This window comes from Artibeus jamaicensis, unplaced genomic scaffold, assembly GCF_021234435.1.
Source record: "Artibeus jamaicensis isolate MK-2021 breed Jamaican fruit bat unplaced genomic scaffold, CSHL_Jam_final contig_1132, whole genome shotgun sequence".
Classification (NCBI taxonomy): Eukaryota; Metazoa; Chordata; class Mammalia; order Chiroptera; family Phyllostomidae; genus Artibeus; species Artibeus jamaicensis.
In genome coordinates this window covers 6,667,389-6,681,038 of record NW_026521221.1, presented here as the reverse complement: position 1 = coordinate 6,681,038, position 13,650 = coordinate 6,667,389, and the positions used below count along the sequence as shown (strand labels likewise).

The following is a 13,650-nucleotide window of genomic DNA, read 5'->3' as shown; positions in this document are numbered from 1 at the left end:
AAATCAACAATTTGGAACATAAAAAAAAAATAAGCATTCAACTAGAACAGCAAGAATTAAAAATGAATTCAAAAAAACAATCTCCAAACGTACCAACATCCAAATCATAGGAGTGCCAGAAGGAAAAGAGGAAGAGTAAGAAATTAAAAACTTATTTGGAAAAATAATGAAAGAAAACTTCCCTAATTTGGTGATGGAAATAGACATACAAATCCTGGAAGCACAGAGTCCCAAACAAGTTGGACCCAAAGAAGACCACACCAAGACACATCATAATTAAAATGCCAAAGGGACAACTATAATAACTTAATCAATAAAATATATTACAAAAAATAAGATACTTTGAGACAAATGAAAATGAAACCACAATAACACAAAATCTACAGCATACAGCAAAAGCAGTCCTAAGAGGGAAATTCACAGCATTAGAGGCATACCTCAAGAAATAAGTAAAATCTCAAATAAACAGTCTTTTTTCCCCCCAGGGAAGAGTGCGAATGCAGTCTACCTCTACCACAAACTATGCAGTTGAGTTTCCCACATTAGGGGAAATCACAGGGGCCAAGCACATCCAAAGTGCAGTGGATAAGCCTGGCCCTGGGAAAACCACCTTCATGATCATGGTATCTCCTCTGCCAGGTATCAAATAAACAATCTAAACTTACAACTAAAGGAACTAGAAAAAAAAGCATCAAAGCCCAAAGTAAGTAGAAGGAAGGAAATAATAAAGATGAGAGAGGTAATAAACAAAATAGAGCCTAAAAAGCAACACAAAATATCAAGAAACCTTCTTCACAGACTATTCCAAAAAATCCAAAATGATGGAAGACTCCCAAACTTTTTATGAAGCCAGCATCATCCTAATTCCAAAACCAGATAAAGATACAACAAAGAAAGAAAACTTCAGGCCAATATTGCTGATGAACATAGACGCTAAAATCCTCAACAAAATATTGGCAAACCGCATCCAACAATATATCAATAAGATCATACACCATGACCAAGTTGGATTCATCCCAGGGATGCAAAGATGGTTCAATATTCGCAATTCAGTAAATGTAATACATCATATAAACAAAAATCACATGATCATATCAATAGATGCAGGAAAAGCTTTTGATAATGTACAACACCCATTTATGATAAAAACACTCAGCAAAGTGGGAATAGAGGGAGCATTCCTCAATATAATAAAGGCCATATACGAGAGACCTACAGCCAACATCATACTCAATGGGCAAAAACTAAAATCTTTTCCACTAAGATCAGGAACAAGACAAGGTTGTCTACTTCCACCACTTTTATTCAATATAGTATTGGAAGTTTTAGTCACAGCGATCAGACAAGAAAAGAAAATAAAAGGCATCCAAATAGGAAAGGAGGAAACAAAACTATCATTGTTTGCAGATGACATGACAGTGTACATGGGAAATCCTATAGACTCTACCAAAAAACTGCTCGACCTAATAAATGAATTTGGCAAAACAGTGGGATACAAAGTCAATATCCAGAAATCAAAGGCTTTTTTTGTATACTAACAATGAAACAGCAGAAGCAGAAATCAAGAAAAAAATCCCATTCGATATAGCAAAAACAAAAACAAAATATCTGGGAATAAACCTAATCAAGGAGGTAAAAGACCTGCATACAGAAAACTACACAGCCCTGAAGAATGAAATCAAGGAAGACACAAACAAATGGAAACATATACTGTGTTCATGGACTGGAAGAATTAACATCATCAAAATGTCCATACTACCCAAAGCAATATACAGATTCAATGCAATACCTATTAAAGTACCAATGACATATTTCACAGACATAGAACAAACATTTCAAAAATTTATATTTTTGAACCATAAACAACCCCGAATAGCAGCTGCAATTTTGAGAAAGAAGAACAAAGTAGGAGGGATCACAATACCTGATACCAAACTGTATTACAAGGCCACTATAATCAAAACAGCCTGGTACTGGCATAAAAACAGGCACGAAGACGAATGGAACAGAACAGAGAGCCCAGAAATAAACCCAAGTCTCTATGGGCAATTAATATTCGATAAAGGGGACAGCAACATAAAATAGAGTAAAAATAGCCTCTTCCACAAATAGTGTTGGGAGAACTGGACAGCTACATGCAAAAAACTTGAGCACCAACTTACACCATACACCAAAATAAATTCAAGGTGGATAAAAGACTTAAATATAAGCCATGACACCATAAAAGTCCTAGAGGAGAACATAGGCAGGAAAATCTCAGATATTTCACAAAGCAACATTTTTACTGATATGTCCCCTAGATCAAGGGACATAAAGGAAAGAATAAACAAATGGGATCTCATCAAAATTAAAAGCTTCTGCATGGCTAAAGAAAACAGTATTAAAATAAAAAGAGAACCAATTAACCAATTGTATGGGAAAACACATTTGCCAATGATACCTTAGACAAGGGTTTCATCTCCAAAATATACAAAGAACTTACATGACTTCACTCTAAGAAGACAAGCAACCCAATTAAAAAGTAGGCAAAGGACTTGAACAGATACTTCTCCAAGGAGGACATACAGAGGATCCAGAGACACGTGAAAAGATGCTCAATATCACTAGCTATAAGAGAGATGCAAATTAAAACTACCATGAGATACCACTTTACACCGGTCAGAATGGCTATCATAAACAAAGCAACAAACAACAAATGTTGGAGAGGTTGTGGGGGAAAGGGGGATCCTGGTTCACTGTTGGTGGGATTGCAGACTGGTACAACCACTATGGAAAACAGTACAACCACTATGGAAAACAGTATGGAATTTTCTAAGAAAACTAAAAATGAATATGCCTTTTGACCCAGCAATTCCACTGCTAGGATTATACCCTAAGAACCCTGAAACACCGGTCCAAAAGAACCTATGCACCCCAATATTCATAACAGCACAATATACAATAGCCAAGAATTTGAAGCCACCTAGATGCCCATCAGTAAATGAATGGATCAAAAAACTATGGTACATTTATGCAATGGAATTCTATGCAGCAGAAAGAAAGAAGGAACTCCTACCCTTTGCAACAGCATGGATGGAACTAGAAAGCACCATGCTGAGTGAAATAAGCCAGGTGGTGAAAGACAAATACCATATGATCTCACCTTTAACAGGAATCTAAACAACAAAACAAACAAGCACGCAAAATATAACCAAAGACACTGAAATAGAGAACAGGCTGACAGGGACCAGAGGGAAGAAGGGGGAAGGATTAACAGGAACTAGTATAAAGGACACATGGACAAAAAATAACAGGAGTGGAAATGGGAGGGAGGTGGGGAGCACTAGGGGGGTGGGCTGGAATGGGAGTAAAAGACAGAAAACTGTACTTGAACAATAATTAAATTAAAAAAAAATTTTTTTTAAAGATTGAGAAACCAAGAGATGGTTCTTTGAGGACCAAAAGAAATAAAATCAGAGGTGAAAGAGAAGTATAACTGATGCCATAGAAATACAAAGGATAAGGAAACATTATGAAGAATTATATGTCAACAAATTGGACAATCTGAACGAAATGAATAAATTCCTAGAAACATACAATATTCCAAAACCAAAACCAAAAGAGACAGAAAACCTGAACAGACTGATTGTAACTAATGAAATCAAAGCAATAATCAAACTCCTAACATAAAAAAGTCCCGGACTGGATGGCTTCACAGGTGAATTTTACCAAACATTCAAGAAGTAACACCTATAGTCAAACCATTCCAAAAAAATTCAAGAGGAACAAAGACTCCCAAGCTCTTTCTATGAGGACAGCATGATCTTAATTCCAAAACCAGATAAAAAGACTACAAAGGAAGAAAAGCACAGGCCGATATTCATGATGAACATTGATGCAAAAATCCTCAACAAAATATTAGGAAACTGAATTCAGCGATACATTAATGTGATCATTAACCAGGATCAAGTGGGATTTGTTCTGGGATTAAAGGATGGTACAATATCTGCAAATAAGTAACATTATACACCACATAAACAAAATGAAGGATAAAAATCATATGCTCTTATCAATATGTACAGAAAAAGCACTTGAAAAAATCCAGCACCCATTTATGATAAAAACTCAGCTAAGTGAAAATAGAGGGAACATACCTAAATATAATAAAAGCTGTACATGACAAACCCACAGTAATCATCATTCTCAATGGGGAAAAACGAAGAGCATTTCCCTTAAGATCAGGAACAAGACAGGGATGTCCCGTTTCACCGCTGTTATTCAACACAGTACTAAAAGTCCTAGATACAGCAATGAGACAAGTGAAAGAAATAAAGGCATCCAAATTGGAAAGGAAGAAGTAAAACTCATTATGTGCAGATGACACACAACTAATACTGACATCTACATACAGACGATACTGTATGTAGAGAACTCTAAAAATTCCACAAAAAAACGACCAGAACTGATCAATGAATTCAGTAAAGTAGCAGAATTTTAAGTTCAGATGGCATTTGAGACTTACCAGTTTAAGCCAGAGACTAAGAAATCGAGGATCATTATAATATCTTTTTTCCCCTTGTAGTGCTTCTACGGCTCTTTCTAATAATGTTGACATATTACTCTCCTTCCCTCCCTGAGGATAGTTCTGCTCTGTCCAGTTAATATACCTGAACAGAAAGAAAAGGAAAAGAATATTTTAGAAATATGTTAAACTTTTGTTCTTGCTCTAAGACCCATTCTGGAATTTTTTAAAGCAGAAATATCTAATATATTGAAAGTATGTTTATCTAGAGGTCCTCAAAGACATGCTCCAATCCTGTACCCCTCAAATTTTCTAAGTATTTCTAATTAAGTACTTGTTGGAAATAATGGGAATGAGGACAGAAGGGTGAAACTCACAGCTACATGCCGCACCCTGAATACCTCAGGAGGAGACATTATGACTCTTCTCTCTCTGTGTCCCCCAAAAACCACTCTACATTCTGGCACACTGCTCTGTACACCCCAGTTTGAAAAGCATGACCTTAAGGACTCACATGTTAAGTTTCTACTGCCCCTGTTAAATAAAAAGACCCACCTGTCCCAAACATCCAGAGGGTCATTTCCAGTGTAAAATCGAATTTCAGATTCAAATGCCCTGAAATTTAAACAGAAAACATTAGCATAAGCAATAGTGAAAATAGCCAAATGACCAAGTATCACCTCCATTTTTACTCATTTATTGTTTAATGTCAATCTAGATAATTGCACTGGAGTTTGACAGTTTGTTAAACAAAAGGAATAAGAATAGAAATAATTAGGACTCTGCCTGGTAACAGAACAAGAGGGACAAAACATGTGCAAATTAGAGAAGCACATTCCAAAACAACATGTAGGAGAACAGCATCACACAGCAAGTTAAAGCCCTGGAGCAAGACTTGCTGTGTTCAAATGAGGCTCCAGTAGTCACTGGCTGAGTGACACTGGACAAGCTATTTACACTATTTTCAGTTTCCTTTTCTGAAAAATGGAGATAGTAATATTACCTGTCTTATTAGTTTGATTAGTCTTAAAGTGTTTAGACATAACAAATAGTCAATAAATGATAGTTATCACCTTATATGTGTGTAACAGTATTGAACAAATGAAACAGACACACACATATATCTTAAAGAAAAATTCTGTGGGCAACATTAGAGAAGAATAACACCATATAAAATTTGGGAAGTGCATTAAGAAAGTATAAAATATGGCTTTGTAAAGGCTTAGAAAAGACAGAGGGCTAAGACTAAGTTAAGATTGACCAGTTAGAATAGAGAAGTACTGGGTAATAAACTACAATTTAGATAAATCAACAAAAACATATAAAATGTTATGTTTGATGTAAAGAATAAAATACCCGGCTGGTGTGGCTCCATGGACTGAGTGCCTACCTCTGAACCAAAAGGTAGCCAGTTAGATTCCCAATGAGGGCACATGCTTTGGTTGCAGGCCAAGTCCCTAGTTCAGGGCACAAGAGGCAACCGCACATTGAGGTTTCTCTCTCTCTCTTTCTCTCTCCCTTTCCCTCTCTCGGAGGGGAGAGGAGGGGAGGGGAGGGGAGGGGAGGGGAGGGGAGGGGATGAGATGGAAGATAAGAAGGAAGGAAGGAAGGAGAAGGAAAGAGAGAGAGAGAGAGAGAGAGAGAGAGAGAGAGAGAGAGAGAGGAAGGAAGGGGAGGGATGAGATAAAATAAAATATAAAGTAAAATAAAATGGAAGGAAGGAAGAAAAAGAAAGAAAGAGAGAGAGAGAAAGAGAGAGAAAGAAAGAAAGAAAGAAAGAAAGAAAGAAAGAAAGAAAGAAAGAAAGAAAGAAAGAAAGAAAGAAAGAAAGAAAGAAAGAAAGAAAGAAGAGCCCTGGCTGGTATAGCTCAGTGAATTGAGCATGGGCCTGTGAAGCAAAGAGTCACTGGTTCAATTCCCAGTCAGGGCACATGCCTGGGTTGCAGGCCAGGGCCCCAGTAGGGGACACATGAGAGGTAACCACACATTGATGTTTCTCTCCCTCTTTCTTCTTCTTTTCCCCTCTCTCTAAAAATAAATAAATAAAATCTTTTAAAAAAGAAAAGGGCATGAGCTACTACTATTGGATCTTCAATTCTTCAGTTGGTTAGTATCTTGCATATGATACGATTTTTTAAAAGATTAACCAAGTAACATTATAAGAACAGGCCCATTCAAAAAGGGCCACAATTAGGAAGCTAATATGGTGATTTAAGTATGAGATAATGAGAAGATTATCTGTAGAATGGTGAAAAAATAAAATCCAAGACACTACTTGGAAAAATCAGCCATCCTCCAAATTAATCTATAGATTCAATGCAATTCAACCAAAATCCCAGCAGGCTCTTTTCTAGAAATTAACAAGATGTTTTTTAAAAATTTTTTGGAAATGCAAAGGACCAAAACTAAGCAAAAAAAATTTTAAAGAATAATGAAACTGGAAAACAAACTTTACCTGACCTTAAGATTTATCATATAAGACAATGTATAATTGATGAAAGAATAGGAAATTAGAGCAATTGAACAGAATGGAGTCCAGAAATAATTCACACAATCAAATTATGTTTTTTAATCCTCACCTAGGGACATGCTTAGTGATTTTAGAGAGCAGAAGGGAGGGAGAGAGAGAGGAAGAGAGTCATCGATGTGAGAAAGAAACATTGCTGGGTTGCCTCTTAAGTGCCCTGACCTGGGACAACCTGTAACCTAGGCATGTGCCCAGAACCGAAATGGAACTGAAATGAAACAGGACCCTTCAGTTTACAGAAGCATGCTCCAACCAACTGAGCCACACCAGCCAGGGTATTCACAAGAGCCCCTAGCCAATTCAATGGGGTAAGTAAAAAAAAAAAAAATCTCTCCAATGAATGGAGGCAGAACAGTTGGATATCCATATTGGGGCAGGTAGGAGAGGAAAAGGAGTACTTTTACTCCAACCTTACACTATACACAAGCATAAATTTTTTTTTAATTTTAGAGAGAGTAGAACGGAGGGAGAAAATGAGGGAGAGAAACATCAATGTGAAAAACATCCATTGGTTTCTCACGCCCAGACCCAGCCCCACCAGGAAATGAGCCACCTTTTGGTTTGTGGGACAAAGCTCAAACCACTGAGCCACACCAGTCAGGGCAAGGTTAAATTCAAGATGAATCATAGACCTAAACATAAAAGCTAAAACAATAAACCTACTGTAAGAAAACATAGGCTATCTTTGCAACTTTGGAGTAGTAACAATCTCTCAGAGAAAACACACAAAAAACTAACCATAAAAGAAAAACACTGATTTAAACTTCATGAAAATAAAAAACTTCTTGCTTATCAAAAAATGCCAGCAAGAACCCTGGCTGGTGTAGCTCAGTAGACTGAGTGCAGGCTGTGAACCAAGTGGTTGTTGGTTCAATTCCCAGTCAGGGCACATGCCTGGGTTGCAAGCCAGGTGTCCAGTAGAGGGCACGCGAGAGGCAACCACACATTGATGTTTCTTTCTCTTTCTCCTTCCCTTCCCCTCTCTCTAAAAAATAAATGAAATCTTAAAAAAAAATACCAGCAAGAAAACAGCCATGGACTGGGGGAAATATTTATAAGACATATATTTGATAAAGGACTTGTATACAGACTATAAAAAAAAAAACTCCTGCTACCTAATTTTAAAACTGGGCATAACATCTAACTACTACATGACAAAGGAATTATATTAAAGGCCATGTAAAAAGTGTTCATTATCATTATGCACCAGAGAAATGGGAAGTAAAACCACGAGACACTATTACACATCCACCAGGATGGCTAAAACAAAAAAGACTGACCCCCAAAACTGGATCTGGAACAAACAGACTCTGGTACATTAGTGGTAGAAGCAAAAACTTCACAACCTCTTTGGAAAACTGGCAGTTTCTTAAAAAGTTAAACATACATTTCTTCTATGACTCAGCAATTCCTTTCCAAGAGAAGTGAAAATCTATATCCAGAAAAAGCCTTGTATAAGAATGTCCATAGCAGCTTTATTCATAAGCACACAAAACTGGAAAAAATCTAAATGTCCACCAATTGATGAATGGATAAACAAATGGACTACTGCTCAGTAATAAAAAGGAACAATCTATTTAATACATTCGACATAAAAAAGCCTAAAAATGCTGAGTAAAAAACTGTATGATTCCATTTATACAAAGTTCTAGAATAAAGCAAAAATAACCTATGTTGCTAGGAATCTGGTCACTGGCTGCATTGATTGGGAAAGGGGCATGAGAGAACTTTTGAGGTAATGAAAATGTGTCTTGAAATGCATGTCAAAGCTGATTAAATGGTTCTAGCTCTGGCTGGGTATCCCAGTTGTTAGCATACAATCCAGTCAAGGTTGTGGGTTCAGTCTCTGGTTAGGGCACATACAAAAAGCTACCAATTAATGCATAAATGTGTGGAACAACAAAATTGATGTTTGTCTCTTTCCCTTTCTCTTTCTCAAATCAGTTTTTTTTAAATGCTGATAAAGCCCTGACTGGTGTAGCTCAGTGGATTGAGCATGGGCTGTGAACCAAAGGGTCTCTGGTTCAATTCCCACTCAGGGCACATGCCTGGGTTGTAGGCCAGGCCCCCAGTAGGGGACAAGCAGGAGGCAACCACACACTGATATTTCTCTCCCTCTTTTTATCCCTCCCTTCCCTCTCTCTGCAAGTAAATAAATAAAAAATTTTAAGAAGAGAAAATGGAAGGTTATTTATGAGAGAAAGATTTGTTATTTAACACAGTGAGACATTTATCTAATTATATATTTCAGGTACATGAAAAGACATTTAGAAGACAAGTAAGAGATGTACACAGTAGTTAAATAATCCTGGAAAACTTAAATATGGAAGAAGAGCAAAGGGCAAGGAACAGAGACTTAGGTAAAACAGCAGGAAATCAACAAGGACAAGGACTAAGTGGAGAAGTGGGAAAAAACTAGTACAATGTCACAGAAGCCAGGAAGAAGGGGTAAGAACAGAATACAGTACCAATATCTCTGAAACTAAACAATAAGACCAATGCTTTTAAAGATCCAATGAGATGTACAAGAATATTCATTATATTATAAACCAATATTATAATTTGCGAATGATGAACGAATTTTGTCAGAGATAGAGGGTAGAAGCTATACTTTTTTTGACAAAAGTATATTTATCAAAACATGTATTATTCAAAGGAAAGCAAGTTCCATAGGTTCATGTGAATAATGTAGTCATATTTTCCAGCTTTTGTTTATCCAGAGTTCATTACTGAGACACTTTCTAGTATAAATTCAGTTTCTTTGAGGTTTACGTTTTCTTCGGAGATCACTAGTTCTTTTTGGCACATTATCAGAATACTTTCCTAGAAAGTTAATAATTGAATACATATAAAAGATAGCAGATTCACTGTTCCTCAGTACTTAGAATTCTAGGAAGAAATGCCTCTAATTGATTATCAAAGAAAAGAGTTAACTCTGTTTAGGCTTTCAGAATGACATAATACTTTTGGGAAATACTGTAATGTGATACTTGCTTTACTTTGCTTCTCACTGTTCCCTGTATAAAATGCATTTCTATTAATTCGAGAGTTTGGTTGCTCCACAATGAAATGAAATCCTAGAGCTCCTGTTCATCATATCTGAGGAGATATTTAGATAGCCGTCATGTGATGAGAAAGCAGGCAAGCAACAGATTTTCGGACTATCAATTCTTGAAGAGCACTTCTTATACCATTGTGCATGGACCCACACAAATCATCTACCACAGTTCGGGGATGAGTCAGGACAGGTTGAGCCCCAGTGGTTCCACACACCGTTTCTGCTGCTGCAGAGTACTGTTACGGGCCAATTCTTGCTGCGCCAATACTTCCTGAAGTGTGGATATGCTCCGCCCTTGCCTTAAGGGTTGCACATTTTCTTTACTCAGCTCCCATTCATCTCCCTCCAGGGACATGGCTTCACTGTGAAGAGGGAAACAAAAGTAAGTTTTATACCAACCTGTAGTGAGTTATTATATCACTAGATTTTTGAAAATGTTCTCAGATAAGTGATTAGTCATGATTTCTGGATTGAATATCATGGGCACACACATTAGTAGCGTTATTACACTTCTAAGCTCCCTAGTATTTCTGTGACCTAGTTTCCAAGTTTACAGCTGTAGTATATGCCTAATGGAAGAGAGAGTGTAGCAGGATATTGTGAACAGTACTATAGGAATAAAGTTTAGCCTTGGCTGGGTAGCTCAGTTGGTTATAGCACCAGGCCTGTACACCAAGTTTGCAGATTCGATTGCTGGTCAGGCACATATAAGAATCAGCCAATGAATGCATAAATAAGTAGAATGGCAAATCAATGTTTGTCTCTCTCAAATAAATAAATTTTAAAATTAAGAATAAAGTTTAAGGAAAGAAGGGGAAACAGTATTATAATTTGGCAAGTAGACAAAAATCAGTTCTATGTCTACCACTGAACACACCATCTAGTTAATTTAAAATTAGCCAAGTGTTTGTCAGAATAACACCCCATGTTTCAGCTGATGACTTAAAACTAAAATTTAGCCCTGGCTGATGTAGCTGAGTGGACTGAGCGTGGGCCTGCGAACCACACAATCGAGGTTCGATTCCCAGTCAGGGCACATGCCTGGGTTGCAGGCCAGTTCCCAGCAGGGGACTCATGAGAGGTAACCATACATTGATATTTCTGTCCTTCTCTCCTTCTCTAAAGATAAATAAAATCTTAAAAAAACAAAAACAAAAATTTACATACATAGGTGGCCCAGAGCAGAAGCAGACAAAACTATACCACACTGGTCTCAATTGCTCCCCACCTCCCAATTGTACCAAGCCTTTGGGGGGAACCCCTACAAGTGTTCTGGAGGCAATCACCACACTGGGTATTCACTGCCAACCTCAGAGCTCTGCCAGAGTCAGACAGAAGCCTACTTTCTGGATGGCAGGTGTTACTTCTGGGTTTAAAACAGGCAGATTAGGCACTAATTTTCAAAACAGAATGAAAGCTACCTGTGACCTTTGTCTAGATGAGAGCAAAAACACTCGAAGAAAATGTTACTAATGTAGGTTGTAACTACTCACATTTGTTTAATATTGTGTGACTCCTGTAACAGCCATGTCATTTACTTTTGTATCCCCACGGTCCAGCAACAGGATCTGACACTAGTAAGCACTGAATAAATACTTGAGTTCATCTGAATTTCTTCTCTTCCTCTTAAACTAGCAATTAAATTATCTCAGTTAAATATCCTAAGTTGAGTTGGGACTGCTCCCTTGGCTTTGCCTTTCTCCTGCCTCCTCCCAGACCTGCTCCTCCCACAGTCTTCCCTCATCTTAATTTCATTTTTCCAGTTGCTCAAGTCAGAAGTCTCAGTGGCAACCTTGACACTCCTCTCATATCTCCCCAGTCACTCAGCAAATCCTGCTGGCTCTACCTTCAAAATATATCCAGACATCAACCTCTTCTCACCATCTCTACTGTTTCCAGCTTGGCTCTAGGGCCTGCTTCTCTTGCCTGGATTATTTCAGTAACCTCTTAACTGATCTCCTTGCTTCCAGGCCTTTACTTTACTGCCTTTACTCTTTTCAACCAAATTGACCCCGGTTTAAACCCATGTCAGATCATGACTTTTTCCTGCTGAAAACTCTCCAATGACTTTTGACTACAATAAGAGTAAAAGCCAAGTCTTTACAATGCCTGCAACCTCACCCTTTCTCCTTTGTTTCTTTTTACTTTTCCGGTTCATTCTGCTCCAGCTACTTGTCAGGTACAGGTCCTCCCCCAACCCTCACCCCCCAGCCTTTGTACTTTTCCTGTATATATGCATGACTAGCTCTTCAGCTTCAAGTTTTGACCCAGATGACACCTTCCCAGTGAGAACTCCTGTTCAAGCTATCTAAAATTGTACCAACCCCCTTCTCCCCACTGTTGTTTTTCTTAAATTAGCGACCACCACCTAACTTTTAGCTTATCTATCTTGTTTATTGTCTGTTGTCTCTACCCTCATCCCACCCCACAAACTACGCTTCAGGAGGGTAGAGATTTTTGTCTTTTATTTGCTGCACCTAGCACTTAGTAGGTCATCAATAAATATTTGTTGCATGGAATTAAACAGCTCATGATAGGACATATTCGTATTGTACCCCAAAATGAAAACACATAGAGAATGCCAACCTAGGAAAGCTGGTACACATTGACATATGGAAAAGCAGCAAGTATGCAGAGAAGGGCTTTTTAGATTTCTAACTGCCACTGGCATAATTATAGCACCTACAGGTTGTTGAGCAGTTATTTGGAGGCCCTTACTTTACAAATACTTCGAATTTTCCCAGAACGTGATAAGACTAATCAGTATTTTCCATATTAAGACAAGTCCAAGGTCAAAGACTTAGCAAATGGCTGAACTGAGATACAAACGCAGACCCCACTACAAATTTCAAGGTCTTCGTAACACTGGGGGCCCAAAGCGTTCCCTGTGTTGAAGCCGCATCGAGCGGGATTCTCAGTGCCTGTACCCCAATGAGGTCAGTGATTACCCCGAGTCTTCGCCTCCATCCCTTGCGTCCGACTCGAACAGGAAAAAGGCTGCGACCTGGCTTGCTTTTCTACTGACCGTCCGCTCCTCTCCCTGGCTGTTCTTAGTGTGGCCACTGACACCTGTTAAGACACTGTCGGGTCTTGCAAGCCCAGCTCTCAGCTCCCGTACCTACCTCAGGGCACCCCCTTCCTTCTTCTTCGCCTCCATTCTGCATTCCCAGCTCAGAACCTCGTCCTCCTGCGGGCCTTTCCTCCGAGACGCAGACCGTCTGAGTTTCCTCCTGCAACCTCCCCTTAGAGGTATCGAAGCGACCAGAGGGTGCTCAGGGACAAAAGAAGAGTATGCATCTAACTCCCTCACAAACCAGCCACCTCTACACCAGCCGCCAACTTTCAAATTTAACGGTCCCGCACCACGTAGCTACGTCCCTCCGCTCGCACTCGCGCCTTTTGCTTAAGTCATTCTGGGGCTTGTAGTTTATCCTTGGGTTTAGCCCGTGCAGTCGCGGTGCATAGTGGGAGTTGTAGTTTCCACCAGGGTATCTGCTCCGGTGCCGCAGGCCCTGGTGCGCAGGTGTTCTCCGCATGGAAGGCCAGTCTCTGAGCAGAGGCAGA

General features: G+C 38.7%; 1 protein-coding gene and 1 non-coding gene across 2 annotated transcripts in view; both read right to left on the bottom strand.

Annotated features, from left to right (window-relative positions):
- The window catches only part of BUB1B (BUB1 mitotic checkpoint serine/threonine kinase B), a 66,013-nt gene extending 52,572 nt beyond the window's left edge, over positions 1-13,441 (bottom strand). The window contains exons 1-4 of the mRNA XM_037161808.2: positions 13,209-13,441; positions 10,302-10,448; positions 5,057-5,116; positions 4,502-4,646 (exon numbers count right to left, since the gene is read on the bottom strand). Of these exons, the coding sequence (XP_037017703.2) occupies positions 4,502-4,646; positions 5,057-5,116; positions 10,302-10,448; positions 13,209-13,243 (387 nt within the window). The 5' untranslated portion in view covers positions 13,244-13,441. The remainder of the gene's footprint in view (positions 1-4,501; positions 4,647-5,056; positions 5,117-10,301; positions 10,449-13,208) is intronic.
- On the bottom strand, positions 483-647 carry LOC119061333 (U1 spliceosomal RNA). Its single transcript, XR_005084762.2, has one exon. It is a non-coding gene; the product is annotated as a U1 spliceosomal RNA (small nuclear RNA).
- Positions 13,442-13,650: the final 209 nt, after the last annotated feature.